Source organism: Amblyomma americanum, chromosome 9 (genome assembly GCF_052857255.1).
Source record: "Amblyomma americanum isolate KBUSLIRL-KWMA chromosome 9, ASM5285725v1, whole genome shotgun sequence".
In the NCBI taxonomy this organism is placed as follows: domain Eukaryota; kingdom Metazoa; phylum Arthropoda; class Arachnida; order Ixodida; family Ixodidae; genus Amblyomma; species Amblyomma americanum.
Window position 1 is genome coordinate 111,746,797 of NC_135505.1, and position 16,192 is coordinate 111,762,988.

Here is a 16,192-nt window from a genome sequence, read left to right on the forward strand (position 1 = left end):
AAGCAAAAATTATGAGGGCACAAAGATACAGCGAGATCTTTCTTCGAGATGTTTTTTTTTGTTTAAAGGATTTCCAACACGCGTACTGCTCGGTTCGTGGCGCTAGGCAGCTCCCGGGGAGTACTCCGTTAGCGAGAATCAAGGGACCTTGCATCCTTTACAGTGATGTGCACGCGGTCATAGTGCAGGAAACAACACCGCGGCTTCCCTTGACTGCGAAACGCCCAAGCAGTTGCGACGGCGGCGCAGTTACGCTGAATCGCTGACGGAACTACACAGGCAAGCGCCGTAAGCTCGTTGCGACACATGCTTGTATGTTGTCACGTGCGTCACGCACCTAACGCGCAGTCTGTGCGCGCGTGATTTCGCGCCGGGTAAGCTCGTTCTTCATTCCCTTATGACAGGACGTTGCGACGGAAGGAAAAAAAACTGAGAAGGACTTGCTCGCGAGCGCGCTGACCTAGGGACGTATGTACTATTCCTTCGTGTTTCTTGTGTCTGGGTTGTCTGTGAAGTGCGATCGCTGCCTTGGAGTAGCCGTTGGAGGACTGTTCGTGAGTACCATTGGCGGACTCATTTGCAGGTAACGACCGTTAGCCGACCGGGCCATATTCGTAGGTGCTCGGTCATACTCGCCTCTGCTCCATTTTCAGGTAGTTAAAAAAAGAAGCCAGTCGTTTCGCTGGCTTACATTAGTATGACCGGCAACAGCAGTGGGATCTTTTTTTTTTCCCCAACTGCCTACTATTCAGAGCGTCTACCGTAATGCTGTCTGCAGGAAGCTAGAAAAGAAAGAGGTAATCATGTAGTTCAAGTTATCCCGTGCGACCAGCGGGACCTTTTTTCGCGATTCGGGTGGTCAGATTTGCTGCGGGCTGTATTATAGTTGAATCGTCGTTGATGGCCATGCTCAATTGCTGTTGTCTGCTGATGAAAAGCGTTATCATCCGTGCTGAGCCTAGCTTTGAATGATTATAGAAGCCACCGTCGCGGTGAAAGTTGCTGAACTCGATCTGTCCGGGCATGATTATTCAGTCGAAGCACGTTATAACGAAATAATGGCTATAACGAAGGTATGACGATTCCTCTTGCAAGCTCGGTCAACAAGTCTATAACGAAGTAATCTACGGGCCTTTTCAACTTCATTATAACGGGGTTCAACTATACGTGCCATTGGAGTTTCGTTTCGTTTACAGCTGCATCCAATCCAAGTCCAGTTAAGGGGCATAATGTGTACAGTCATGTTGTCCATCCTTCCACGTATGCGTGATTTCGTGTCTAACACTCTTCCAGTTTCTTCGGCGGCAGTAGTAGCTTTGTGAGGACGTTTTTGCCGGCTTAGTGCATTACTGGAATTGGCTTTAAGTCCACAACTTACTTCCTTCCACAGGAAGGACATCGTTTCTTCCTGTGCTGTCCTTCTGCGCTTAAAACCAGTTCCATCAATTTTGTGACCGGCCTAGCTACGTAATCGGTTAATAACTATTTGCAGTTCCGGAATATATAAACGCCATAGGACCTGAACACGGTGCTGAGCCAAGCGTTGGCGTTTCTTTCGTAGATGAGGTTCGCATTTGAGTGACACGAAGCTGATTTTCCAGACCACAGTGCTGTGTTTCTCGCGAGATGCGACCTGTGAAGGCTAAACTATTCACTCTGCAGTGTCTTTCAGCGGACATGATGCAATAATGTTGTGAGGCAAGTTCGTTCACTTTCACGACCTGTGTTTTGCCTGGGCGACGGCGTTATCTCTTGTTTCCCAGCCTCGTAATCAAGAAAGGCTCCCTTCCGCCGCGGCGGTCTACTTTCCAGTGATATCGCCGCGACCGTTCTGCGATATGCATACGACTGTTTTACTGGCGGGAAACGTATCCTGCCCGCGCACCTGACAAAGAACACTCGTGATGTTTTCTTCGGCATTCCGTTGACGACTTCATCCTCTCCGAAAGCCCGTAGGCCGTTGCCTCGGCTGTACAGGAACGGAGCCAGATAAATGGCACCCACGCCGGAATTACCTGGATTGCCAGCGCCGATGATTCAGCCTGACTCATTGAGCCGTTGTAGCGAGGGCAACAGAAAAAGTTCTATATTTGTCTGTTGTAGTCGGCGTCCAGACATTTGGTGCAGTTATGGTGCGGGCTCTGACTATGAGGGACGCCGTAGTGGAGGGCTGCAGTGAATTTCGACCACCTGGGATTATTTGAAATGTACTCACATCGCAGAGCACATGAGCGTTTTTTGCGTACCGCAAGCTATTGAAAAGAAGCCGCAGGGGTACGGGATTCGTCCTTGGGCACAGCAGCCGAACGCTACAACCATTAAGTCACTGCAGCGGCTAAATTTGGTTCTCGCATGGATCCGGAGGCAAAACGCTAAGGCGCCCGTGTGCTGTGCGATGTCAGTGCACGTTAAAGATCCCCAGGTGGTGGAAATTATTCCCGAGCCTTCCACTACGGCACCTCTCTCTTCGTTTCTTCTTTCACTCCCTCGTTTATCCCTTCCCATACGGCGCGGTTCAGGTGTCCAACGATATATTAGACAGATACTGCGCCATTTCCTTTCCGCCAAAACCAATTATTATTATTCATGGATCTGGAGTTCCCGGGTTCGAACCCGACCGCGGCGGCTGCGTTTTTATGGAGGAAAAACGCTAAGGCGCCCGTGTGCTGTGCGATGTCAGTGCACATTAAAGATCCCCAGGGGGTCGAAATTATGCCGGAGCCCTCCACTACGGCAACCCTTTCTTCTTTCACTCCTTCCTTTATCCCTTCCCTTACGGCGCGGTTCAGGTGTCCAACGATATATATGAGACAGATACTGCGCCATTTCCTTTCCCCAAAAACCAATTATTATTATTATTATTATTCACCCGAACCGCGCCGTAAGGGGAGGGATGAAGGAGGGAGTGAAAGAAGAAAGGAAGAAAGAGGTGCCGTAGTGGAGGGCTGGGGAATAATTTCGACCACCTGGGAATCTTTAACCTGCACTGATAATAATAATAATTGTTTTGGGGGGGAAAGGAAATGGCGCAGTATCTGTCGCATATATCGTTGGACACCTGAACCGCGCCGTAAGGGAAGGGATAAAGGAGGGAGTGAAAGAAGGAGGTGCCGTAGTGGAGGGCTCCGGAATAATTTCGACCACCTGGTGATCTTTAACGTGCACTGACAGTGCACAGCACACGGGCGCCTTTAGCGTTTTGCCTCCATAAAAACGCCGCTGTCGGGTTCGAACCCGGGAACTCCGGATCAGTAGCCGAGCTCCCTGGCCACTGAGCCACCGCGGCGGGTCAAACGTGCACTGACATCGCACAGCGCACGGCCGCCTTTAGCGTTTCGCCTCCATCCAAACGCGGCCGCCGCGGTCAGGTTCGAACCCGGCCGTGTTCACCTTTCGGCGTCTTCAGCACGCGTTGTGTCCTCTCCGGCCAACTGTTCATCCTGAATTGTTTCTTGTCCTTTCCTTTGATGTGGTTATTGGCCTCTTCCGTCATGGCAAATACCCCGAGAAAGGATTGGCCAGGGTTTGGCGATGAGTGCCGATGAAAATAATTTTTGTGATGTGAAGGTAAAGGGAGGATTTGAGTATTTTTTTCCCTCATGCCGCCCCCTTTTCTTAATCCGCCCTTCAGTGTCTCGTGTTGCCATCATGTTGGTCATCATGGAAGCAATGTGCTACCAACTAGCCCACCCGTAACCTTGTTGCTATTCCTGCCTGTCCTGCATATCCGGTGCAGCCCTGAGCCCTGGCCATGGTCTGTGTGCGAAATGTGCAGTCGTGGACGCGGGACGCGGATTCGTGGTGGTGGTGGTTTTTTTTTTATTAAAATAATAGTAAAAAGGAAGGAAAAGATTTTTGCTAGCCCTGGCATCTGCCATCGATACTGAAGCACCTGAGCTGGGGCAGCGGAAATAAAGGACAGCAGGCAGAATGGAGAAATGAAATGAAAGAGGTGAGGGGACGGGAAGAGAGGATAAGGGGAGAAGTAATATGTACAGACTATTTACACAATAAGAAACGTGTCCAGGTTGTGCGCGCGGATTCGTGGTAAAAGATTCGTTTCTGCGCGGTCAAGCGATTCAAGTCAGTGGTATTGCATTGATGTATTATAATTGATACAACTCGAGAACAAAGTGGCAAATACACCTCAGAGGAAGCCCTCCAGCGAATTGCGTCAGCTGATTCTCATGACGTCATGGTATATATCCCTTGGACCTGCTAGTGTGATATCGCAGAGGGTGGGAGATAAAAGGGTATTATCCGCAGTTTAATCGAGTTGATCGCGGCGTAATGAAAATCGGTCGACCACCATTGGATGGAGGGCCACCTTTGGAGGGTTTCATTCGCTGTAACAAATAAGACATGATTGGCTAGCAGGGCAACGTAGAATTTTTTTTCCCCGTGATTCCGTATCCTGCAAACTTTTGTCCATGACCTCCGAAGTAAGATGCTTGTGGAACGCAATATTAGTTATGTCATCGCCGTCTTTGTGTGCAGGTTGGGATATATGTAGCCTAATTATGAGAATGCGGAATTCACGTTGCACCAATAAATATCACTGCTTGCGAAAAAATGAGTTTTTTCGCCAAAATCATGTTCCGTATACTTTTGGCGGTGGGTGTACTCGAGGGAAGGAAGTGTTAGAGGTCGTCTCTGTATGTGGGAGGGACACTTAGGGACAAACTTTGGTCGGATGTCAAATGCAAACCCCGTAGTTTCGCTTCGAGCTCTCAGATGTGACCTTCGCCGGGTCAGCTGCGACAGCTCCAGCTGTGCCGGCGCAATATAAGCCTGCCAAAGCCGCTGCGATATGTCGAGACCACTGGGTGGCCTCAATTAAGATTACACACTCGCAGGCGACGCGTAGACCCTCCCGGCCGTGGCTCGCGCGGCCTGTCACTTTCGTTTGCGGAGGCGGCACGCACTGATTTGTGGCGCGCGCTTGTTTGGCCATCGTCCGGCCCCGATCCCGGCGTCGATACGATCGGCCGCCCGTTACACGCTTTACCCTCTCCCCGCGCGCCCTGCTGTCCTAGTAATAGCGTGCAGCATTACTGTAGGTGCGAGGCGTGCTAAGTCGGTCGATGGTGCGCACCAGAGAGTAGTGTGTAGAGTGCCGACACCAGAGTACAGCGAATTCGTCAAGTAACGTACTTGAAACGCATTCGCCCCACACTAAGCCTATGGAGCGTCGTCTGTCACTGCTCTGGCCAGCAGACGATGTGGGCCACATTGCATGTGCCGCGGAGGAACTCTGTACCGCACCAGATGTCTTCAGGACGTCTTCAAGACGTCCTCTACTGACTGTCATCGTAAGAACCTCCTCAATGCGTAGCTTGCTATAGTTGATGCGAGAACGATCATTTGGTAAACATCTTATAAAAGTCTAATGAGTACTAGAATGTCCCGAGGACGTGCGCAGATGTCGAACTGTGGGACTTAGTGAGTATAGTTGGAGGATCAGTTCAGGACGTCGGAAGGACAACGACGCAGCGCTCTCAGACGTACGGGCAGCACGAAAAGTTTACGGAACGCGTATGCTCTGGAATAAATTCTAGCGCTGCCTCGCGTCCGAACCAGGCGCCTGTTAGTGATTCAGCGATTATTGATGCGCCGTCTCCTTACTTCGAGGCACATCAGGCGATTGAATTACGAGACGACGCTGAAACACATCCTGAAGTTAATAGTGCAGTCTGAGGCACACACATACACAGAGGACGGAGAATACGTGAGGACGAACACAGTGCTGACTATTCTCCCGCCGTCTGCGTAAGTATGCCGATGTCACTGAAATAAATCCGTCGTTTGATAGTGCGGTGATGACCTAGTGGTTTGAGCATCCGCCTCGTATGCGGGAGGTGCGGGGTTCGGTCCCCAGTGCCGCCGGGCACCCACCGGTGATACAATGGTCACGAGCTTTCCCCTGCCTACTGCTCGGCTTCTTAGGGTGAAATGCTTGGGAAATGTGTCTTTGATCCCACCTTGTGAATGAAAACTACCTTGTGCCATGGCGCTCTTTGGCCAAATTTAAGCTGCCCTTGCGCCATAAAAATTCATCATCATCATAGCGCAGCGCTGTGTTCGTCCTCTGTGTGCGTGTCGCAGACTACGCTGTTCACTTCAAGATGCTTCGTAACCAACTAGCCCGCCAGAATGTATTAGCTGAGATATTTTTTTTCTGCCTGCACACCCGCATCCCGTACACTTCTGCTGCCGGCTGTCCCTGGTGAAAACCTTAACCAATGGAGGCAAAACGCTAAGGCGTCCGTGTGCTGTGCGATGTCAGTGCACGTTAAAGATCTCCAGGTGGTCGAAATTATTCCGGAGTCCTCCACTACGGCACCTCTTCCTTTTTCTTTCACTCCCTCCTTTATCCCTTTCCTTACGGCGCGGTTCAGGTGTCCAATGATATACGAGACAGATACTGCGACATTTCCTTTCCCTAAAACCAATTATTATTATTATTATTAACTTGCTTGTGGAAAATTCTCATTTGGTTCCAGTTGGAACCGGCAGGGAATTCAGTTGGTCCCAGTTGGGAGCTGTTTCACAAACCAGTTGTACTGGTTGTTCTCCCGCCAGGGGTATGGCTGTATGTCCAGAGAGGGCTGTTTCATAAACCAGTTGTACTGGTTAAGTTTTTCACCACGGGTACGACTGTACGTCCAGATATGACGTCCCGGGGACGTCCTGAAGACGTCCAGGGGACGTAATTGAACTCGTACGTCAGTCAAAGCTTGCTCTTCCATCGGTTGGCTCGCTAAGACCACTGCTATCCTGGACAGCGCTGTACGGTTTTTCGGTGGTACGAAGCCTTGGAGCTCCCTCGCGTTGCGCTGGGTGGAGGGTGGCCGATGGCGCGCGCCTCGATGCTGCTTTTCCTCATTCTCCTCGGGTTCGCGAGCCGGGCGGCGATCGCGGGCGGCCGGCACTTCTCCGCGCTCCCGTGAGCACGTGGCCGTGACCTCGTCTTCTGCGAGCGGCTGCTCCCGAACGACGACGCTGCCGCATTCCGCCCGAGCTCTCGCGAGGTACGCTTGAACGCGTTCGCGCGCGTGTGCGTGCGTGCGTCTTGTGGGCGTTCGCGGCTTTGAGCGTCTGCCTCGAGAAATGTGCGCCGGGGATTCGGGTCTCCGGGATCCGTATGCGATGAACGGACCCCCCCCCCCCCCCCCCCCCCCCCCAGTGAATAAACGGCCTTGTGTTCAGGTACCGCCCAATATATTCGGATTCGGGCGTATCTGAAGTAGGCTGTGGAGTTATGTGGGCGTAGTATTGTTGACCGTTTGGAAGCCTACGAATGGGAGTTGGACGTTGACCGAAGCTTACAGACGGTACAGACTTTGGAATGAAACGCCAGGAATATGGGTTCCAGTTGTCCAGTAAGCAGGAGCCACGATGTTTGTTCAGTGCAGCCTCTGCATACCAGGTTCTTATGTTTAAATCCCCAATATTTTGGGCTTTGCAGATTTGTAAGCCGTGGGCATTAGCTGCATTCGTCTGGGCCTGTTGCTAAGGGCGAAGCAGTCTCGTTTTGAAGTCTCCGATGTTTAAAGAATTACAGACCGAATTATGGATGTGTGTTCTTTCTTTGAATTGGCGCGCGAGGCATTGATGAACATAAAAGCACCGTAAATAATTTGAAATTGAATTTCCTCTCCAATGCTATTTGGGTTGCATTTTCAGCAGCCAGTAGGTGGCTGTGACATGATATAGTCACCCCAAAATGGCAGTATCTAAGCTGCAGCTTCAGTTATCGTCATTCCAGCTCTTGGAGCAGGCTGGCGTAAAAGCAGTATTGAAGTAAAAAGCAAGTGGAGTTCAGTGAATAATGCCTTTTTTTTAATGAGATTATGACTTCTGCATAATCCAGCCAGCTTAAACAATGAAATTCTTTTTCGCAGCTGGCAGACAGCAGATTCTGTATCTCCACTACACAGCTATGTTCAGCAGACAGGGTCTGAGGTATGGGCTCCTGCTGTCAGCCACAGCAGCAGCTGTTGCTGCCTGAATGCTCGAAGGCAGTGCTCAATGTCGCTTCAGTCGTTTGTTCAAAGCGGCAAATTCAGGAGGTCATTCCACATGCCAGCAGTTCAAATCATAGATTGTCAACCCCCCGATGTAATGTAAAAGCAGTCAGTGGATTATAAGCCCTTTGCCACGGCACTGTCTCTGACAAGTGTCTGCCGCTGTCAACAACCTTCATTGTGCTGCCAGGTGTTTCCATGCTATCTGTTCTTTTTGTTTGATATCGTTACGGCGGTGTCACAACCGGGCACTGTGTCTCTGCGAGAGATAAGCTCTGGCCTGGAGCCATAAGAGTGCTATGCCTTCTGCGCTGTTTCTTCCTGGTGTTGCTTGTGTAGTGCCTTTCTTTCTCTTCTTTGGGGCAATCTTTAATGAGCTTTGATTTTTTGTCATTTTCTGGATCATTTTCGTACACTGCCCACAAAAAAGTTTGTGACTCTGTACTCAGTGCTAAAATTGCTGGAACATTTTTTCCTACTGTTTGCTTGCAGTGGTGTTATGTTACTATTACATGTCTCTTGGTCTGCCACCTGCCGAAAACTAGACATTGTGTCAGATCTTGTAGGGCTTGAGCACTAACAAACATTTGAATGAAACCACATTTGTGTACCACAGTTATGACGCATGCTGAAAAAGTCCAGGCATCTAGACCAGTCACCACAGATTTTCTTGCGGCAATGCTTGGTGGTTTCTGTGTTGCCTTGGAACCGGAAGCGTAACTTTGCATTGTTACGCCTAACTGCGTGCAGCAGTATCTGTGGTTATGTCTTGGGTAATACACTCTATGTGTTGTTACATTTGTCTTAGGCTGAGTTTATATGGGACCAGGGGCAACATCTAGGAGAGGCAATTTTTTTTGCTGGCATAATCTTCAACAGTGGGCTGAAGATGTGGTGCTAAACGTTGCGAAGGAGATTTGTGCCAGAAAACGTTTCATGTGGAACCGATTTTGACAGTGAAAAGTTGCTGAGCTCATTTACTAGAAGAACTGAAGTCTTCCTGAAAAATATTTTTTTGGTGCTGTCAGTTGGCTCCCTTTCCTTTAACGGTAAAGCCTTTTGCTTAGCTCTGCACGTGCGAAATGAGCTATTACTCAGGCTGTTTGATGAACTTAGAGTTGTGTCTTAATGCCACTTTGAGTGCCAAAAGTGCTGTCTAATATGTCTGGCCAATCACACTGGCCATATTGCATTTGCCGGACCATGTTGACTGAAACATTGCGGTGTCGGTGAGACTTCTTCACTGTTTGAATCGATATTCAAACGAATCGATATTCATGCATGAATCAATATTCATGCATGGGATATCGCATCGTAGAGAAATTTACCATGCAAAGTCGCAATTTGAATAGAGTAGCCCAGTCTCCTCAGTTCGAAACTATTGCCTCCTATTTACAGGTTGGCGGGCGTCGCAAGAGCGGCGGCCATGCGGAGAAGACATTGACGAGCAGCAGCTTGTAGGAGGAGGAGGAGGGGTAGGAGGTAGCCATGGCCGTGCGGGGTGCAAGGGGCACCCCCACGGGGCTACCCCAGGCCATGAGCCCCGAGAGTGCCCTGGCCTCGGACCTCTTCGACCAGTATGTGTCGGCGGGCACCTTCAAAGCGGCCCTGTCCACCTACAGGCAGGCAAGTGGTGCTGCTGCCCCTGCCGCCATTCTTCTCACTGCTTATCATCATCTGCGACTTTGATATGCTGTGGTTAACTGGTCTTGGGTGCTGTTGTCGCTGCGTGTTAAACGGGTAGAAGTGCAATTTAAACCATCATTCTTGCTTACAATAGTCTGACAATCACTGAGTGCATAACGCGAGATTTCTGAATACATTGCATGCTGTACATTAACTATTTTTTCCATAAAGCGGAAAGGGCATTTCAAGCTAGCATCATAACACATTAAATATTGTGTTTAATCTTAGCAGGATGAGTTACACGAAACACGGTCTCATTATAGAAGCTGGTGGTCTCTGTAGTGCACAGTCATGAGGTCACAGAAAGCAAAGCAAAGCTGGACCAAGGCGTCAGTTGAGGAAATCTGAAGTTTGGATTAACAAGAGTTTGCTGCGCTGCATTCAGTCTGAGAGAGATGGCCACCAGAAAGTTGCACCTGAAATGGGGTAGATTAAAGTGACTTGAGATAACCGTGTGCACGAACAGTTTCAGCATCTGTTCAGCTGCTGCTCTCATGTGCTGATGCTCCGTCTCTTTTCTCGCAGATGTGTGATGTGCTCCAGCTGAGCCCGTCTCCGCTGCCTGTGTTCTACCCGCGCCTCAAGGTGAAGCTGCGTTCGTGGAGGGCGGCTTCTCTCTGGGCCAAGCTGGACAAGAGGGCTGCCCACAAATGTTACAACCGGGGAAAAGCCTGTGCAGGCATGCGGGTACGCTGGAGGGGCTCTCTGCAGCTGCTCGCTTAAAATTTGTCTTATTGGTGTCCCTGTATATCATCATCATCATAATTGGCATCATCAGCTAGCTAAGTCAATATGAATACAGGATGGAGGCATCTCCTAGGAACCTTATTTTCCTCTTTGCCGAGTACCAGCCACAGCCACCCTATCCCAACAGGGATAGGGTGGCTGTGTAACCAGGAGGCTATGTAGCCTTTGCCACACACAACCTAATTTTCTTTTCTTGTAGCTACTGTGTTGTTCTAATGACTGATTATGAGCCTTGCAGGTTAGATGTACACCCCAAGCCCATTTGCTTATTTTCAGTAAGAGAACTATGCCGAACAGTATGACTGGTAGCAAGTAACAACACTGACATACCGTATATATGTGGGTAAAGGCCGCACTTTTCTTTTTTTGCAATTCTGGCCGGCTTTGGCCTTTACCCAGAAGCAGAATTTTCAAGTTCAATTTTTAAGCTATAGTCTGAAGAAACAACTTTATTCTCCCGTACAATGTGATGCTGTGTCTGGCTCCTAGGTGTCACTTACGTGAGTGTGGCTCTTACCCATATATATGGAATGCATATACAGTGACCACAGCTCAAAGGCAGAAGCTCCCATTGTTTGACTGTGTGCAGAGGCACTGAGGGCGAATAAAAATTGCTCTATTGATAAGGTACTGCATTCTAACCATGAAGAGACCATTCTCACCAAAATTGGCTCTTTTACAAGCCATAAGAAGACTTAAGAACCGAAATACAGGTGTCTCCATTGCTGGTCAGTGTTACAAGTAAAGTGCATATGTCGACACTGATTGTTTGTGTGGATCACAGAGGCTGCATACATCGTCATTCACTTCAAAACGGTGGCATCCTGTCCTGTTTGATAAGGACGTCATGAGTTTGAAAAGACTGGTGAGAAGGTTTTTAAATTGAATTTTCTTGCCGATAAATGAGCTTGTTGGTACCAGACAAACATCAATATACCTAGGAAGAGCAAGAGCGTCAGTTTTCCTGAGAACAATAATTGGATGCACTTACTCTCAGTGTTGCTTTAAGAACCATAGTGTGTGATGCGCTGATGAGCAGAGAATGGGATAACTTACTCTGGTATTCATTTTTAGGGTGAGAGCTCTACCTGTTGGGGCGCAACTTCCAATTTCGATTTGGATGAGACAACGACCTTCAGTGCCTCACAAGGTCAAACTGAACTGCATGGTGGTATGGCCTAAGCTATGGTAGTATGACCACATGATCATAAGACTATTACCAGTGGGTATCTGACCTTGACATTTGATTTGAGACAGTGAGCACCACATCGACAATGACCTTCAGTGCCTCACAAGGTCAAACCGAACTTGACTGCATGGTGGCATGGCCCAAGCTATGGTAGTATGACCACGTGATCATATGACTGTGATCATTGGATGCCTGACCTTGACCTTTGACTCTTGACCTTGACATTTGATTTGAGACAGTGGAGACCATGTTTAACAGAGCTCTTGCTTCTATAACTAGGTTCAAGCCACGGTGAGCCATTTTTTTAGAGCAGCATCTGACAAGCTGACAGCTTAGACATTCAGTGCCACAGCGCAAAAGGTTTAGGTCCTCACATGCCCTGGCCCCACAGGTGCTCATCATCGGAGGCGGTCCATGCGGTCTCCGGACTGCCATCGAAGCCCAGCTTCTGGGTGCCAAGGTGGTGGTTCTGGAGAAGCGCGACCGCTACTCGCGCAACAATGTCCTCCACCTGTGGCCCTTTGTCATACACGACCTGCGCAACCTGGCGGCAAAGAAGTTCTTCGGCAAATTCTGCGCCGGATCCATTGACCACATTAGTGAGTGGCACCCGTTGCTCACATCCCAGACAGCATTGGTTTGAGTTGAAAGTTTTACAGCGACAGCTGTTAAGTGCACATTTATAATTTCTGCTGCATCGGCGTAACATCGCGGCTCGCTGATTGGTCAGCACACAGTGACATCATGCATATCACTACAATGCACCATTGCAATGCGCCATGCTGAGTGGTCCGAACTCAGTGATGTCGCAAGTGACGGCATACCGACGTCATGTGCACTCTACTGGAGAAAAGGAGAAAAAGACAAATAACAATAATAAACTATACTACATTTGCCAATGCGAACTGCTGTCGCCGAGTTTCACCTTCCACAGTGTTAACCATTTTGCGAGTTTTTCTGGTGATGGTTGTTAATGTGATTCGGGCAGTGGTCTAGTTTTGACTGGGTTGCAAGGTGGATCATGTAGGTCAGTGGTGTCCGGTCCCCTCTTTTTATGCTACTATCCGGGAAAATCTACAGTTGACTATTCATCATTTGAACTCTAAGGGAACTAAAATTTTGTTCTCATTATGCACATGGAGTTTTATGTGTTGGGAACCTTTTAATAGCCCTGGTGTTGATGGGATTAAGGCATCAGCTTGAATACGCTAGACATTTCAATTAAGTGTGTCCCAATAAGAGTTCACTGCATTGTAGAGTGCATTATTTTCATGATCATTAATTCAAACTCTGTGTATTGGCCTATAGGTTTCGATGGTTGGACATGAGGCCCAAAGGCACTTAATGTATCTCTGTGCAGATAGAATGTGGTAATGTGTGTGAAATTTCACCATTTAAAAATTACTCTGAAATTACTGTGTATCATATAATATACCTGAAATTCATCAAGTTTCATGCTGTCTTAAAATATCAAAATATCGTCAAATCTATGCCTGCAAATACTTCCCAGAAAACTGCTTTCGTTGTTAAAAGGGCTTAAATTGTCAGCTTGGTTAAACATAGAGGCTTAGTTTATCAAGTCAGCAAACCGGACTAACCTAAACAGTTGTTTGCATTAGTGTGTTCAAACACGAATTATTATGCATCAGTGACCATTAACCCTGGCAAGCAAACAACATTGCAGCTTTCTTAATCAAGTCTTTCAAACATGCCAGTGTTCTTTTCTTTTTCAACTGTGTGCAGGCATTAGGCAGCTGCAGCTGATTCTTCTCAAGGTCGCACTTCTCCTGGGGGTCGAAGTTCATGAGAATGTGACCTTCAAGGAACTTCTCGAGCCACCCGAAGACCAAAGCCTAGAAAGTGAGTTCTTGTTCTGGGTGCTTACTTTCTTTGCTCGCTTGTCTCTTCATGGTTTAAGAGTTTCAGGCACAAGATGTATGAGTTTAACAGTCTCAATTTATTCACTTGCTCTCCTGCAAAGAACACCAAAACAGCATCACAACATGAGAAAGTAGACAAAATCTGTTTTTAAGCATAATATATCATGTGAAAACAGTTGAAGAAAAACAGGTCACAGTGCAGCCACGCAGCATTTGAGGCAGTCTGTTCCATTCCATTTCTGTTTTAGTCATATTCCTATTTTGCCATTCTGTTTTATTCTCACATTTCTTTTTAGTGAGAGAGAATATAAATTGCGAAGTCAAGGTGGTGATTGCATTCATGTTCTTTATGTGTTTAGGGACAAGTATGCCAACATGTGTAATTTAAACTAGGGGTGCATTTTTATCCTTTTATTGCAGGCTTACAAGAGTAAATGTACAGCAATATTCTGAACAGTAACTTTCTGTCTGTCTTTTTTTTTCCAGTTCAGCAGTTCGCCTAAAAAAGGTGCATTCATCATTTACACGAGTTAATTAGTGGTTGTGTTTCATACATAGGGGTAGCATATGCACTAACCAATTAATTTAAAGTTCTTTTGTACCTATCTGATGATGGTGGTCATACTACACATCAGTGCTCTAGTTAAAGGACAGATGGAACCAAGGGAGCAAGGATGAATGAGTGCGTGGATATGAAGTCGCAGTCATGCTAGTTCGCCTGGAGCCATCCTCACTTATGCCTTGGATTTAGTTACTGGGAGAAATGCTCAGTTCTCCCTCTGTTCTAACTGCACAATTGGTCCCTTATGTCTGGTCCCTTGATTCACTTGAGCTTTTTTCCTGGTTCTAGGGGTAGTGTTCAGGCATAGAAAGTGTCGTTCCTCTGTTTGTTTCAGAAATTGGATGGAGAGCTCAGGTATCGCCTGCTGATCATCCTGCATCGCAGTATGAGTTTGACGTCCTGATTGGGGCTGACGGGAAACGAAACACGCTCAAGGGTAAGTGCCGACAGGCTTTTCTCACCAGTTGGCACTCTAGTTTGTTTTTAAAGCAGGTATCTTATAAAAGAAGACCTTTTTGTAATGTTTGCGATTGTATATAAAGTAGCTGGGTTTCAGATCTTCAGCACATTTGCACCATCTCAACAGTTTCCCACAGCAACACTGAAGCTGTGTTTGTTAGAATATGCACATGTTCCTGGGTGCAATGAAGAGATTTTGTTTACACACGGTCTTCTGTAATGCTTGCCCTTCGTTTTATGTACCTAAATGACACTAACCAAAATTGAGGGGCTTCAGCTTCATACAGTTTGTCATGGAGTCATATAGTTTAAGCCAAAATACTGTTGGCCAGAAAAACTTTACTCTCAATCAGGAAAGAACGATTGGAGTTGGCTGAAACAGTGTTGATGCCACTCATGTACTACTAAAACCATTTTTTTTAGACCCAGTCGTGTCTTTGTGGATTGGTTTTCCTTGTTCTCTTGCTCAGAAAGACTCTCATGCCATGAAAAATCTGAAATTTTTCTTACAGGTAGGAAGCAGTCTTGCTGTATGCAAAAAAAAAAAAGCCTCCTTTGTTTTGAACTAGATGTTATTTTTGATAAAGAAGGAGTGCTGCTTTTACACGGCAGACTAAAAAATAACCTAGAAATGTAGAACAATGCAGAAATGAGTTTTTTTCTGTTTTTAAGCCTGTTTTCGACATGATGCTTTGTGTATGGAGTGCCGAGCTCTGTGCCACCAGTTCCGATTCCCAGTTGTGGCGGCTGGTTTTTGTGGAAACCAAATGCTAACAACAAGCCTTTGTACTGAAATTTAATGTACTTTAAATAAGCGTATATGGTTGTTGAAAATAATCTTCCTTACTTTATGGTGTCTTTCATAGCTCTGATGTTGCTTCAGAACATGAAGCTTCATTGGTTATGTGACCCCTTGTGTGCAGGCTTCAACCGGAGGGAGTTCCGGGGCAAGCTAGCCATCGCCATCACAGCCAACTTCATGAACAGGCACACGCCAGAGGAAGCACGTGTGCAGGAAATCTCGGGGGTGGCCTTCATCTTCAACCAGAGGTTCTTTCAGGTGAGCACTCCTCTGCTTCATCACTGCGAGCCACGCTGGCTGGATTTGGTTTACGACTCACTTTCATGATCTCATTTTCACAAACTGAAAAACTTCCAAATGTTCGCACTCTGCTGCCTAATGCTAAATTCATTGAAAGCTGTCACTATGCTGCGGGTTGTCTTTTGCTAATGCCTAAGACCTGCAGTAATGTCTAAGACTAACTGACTTTGTGGCAGTCTGGACCACCGCAACAACTGCTGCAGGTGGATGGTTACGGGCCTGTACTGGTCACATGAGTAGCGCTGGTCACGTGATGACACGTGATGGTAATATGACTGGGTGTTGAAGGTCTATGCATAGACCATCGGCATCTGCTGGGAAGACCTCTGTCTAACGGCTTTCACTGTAACACACAGGAAAGAAGTCACAGCTTGTGTTGTACTTTATTAATGCATGAAGTGCATTGTGCAATTACTTTCTGACTTTCCTGTGTTCAGTCTTCCTCCATCCACTCATTTTTCTCTCACCGTCTATCCATCCATTCAAGTGCAGAAGTGCACCTGTGTTGTTGATGAATGTCATGGAACAGGCGGGGGTGCG

At 47.5% G+C, this 16,192-nt stretch overlaps 1 protein-coding gene across 2 annotated transcripts in view; it reads left to right on the plus strand.

Moving 5' to 3' along the window:
• The window catches only part of Mical (Molecule interacting with CasL), a 66,099-nt gene that overhangs the window by 1,345 nt on the left and 48,562 nt on the right, over positions 1-16,192 (plus strand). Inside the window, exons 1-7 of one of the 2 annotated variants that reach the window (XM_077636890.1) lie at positions 108-583; positions 9,426-9,653; positions 10,239-10,400; positions 12,041-12,248; positions 13,393-13,509; positions 14,426-14,527; positions 15,474-15,610. In XM_077636890.1, coding sequence (XP_077493016.1) covers positions 9,516-9,653; positions 10,239-10,400; positions 12,041-12,248; positions 13,393-13,509; positions 14,426-14,527; positions 15,474-15,610 — 864 coding nt within the window. In that variant the 5' untranslated portion in view covers positions 108-583; positions 9,426-9,515. Of the gene's footprint in view, positions 1-107; positions 584-9,425; positions 9,654-10,238; positions 10,401-12,040; positions 12,249-13,392; positions 13,510-14,425; positions 14,528-15,473; positions 15,611-16,192 lie in introns of those variants that run through there. The other variant, XM_077636889.1, reaches the window with a different exon arrangement.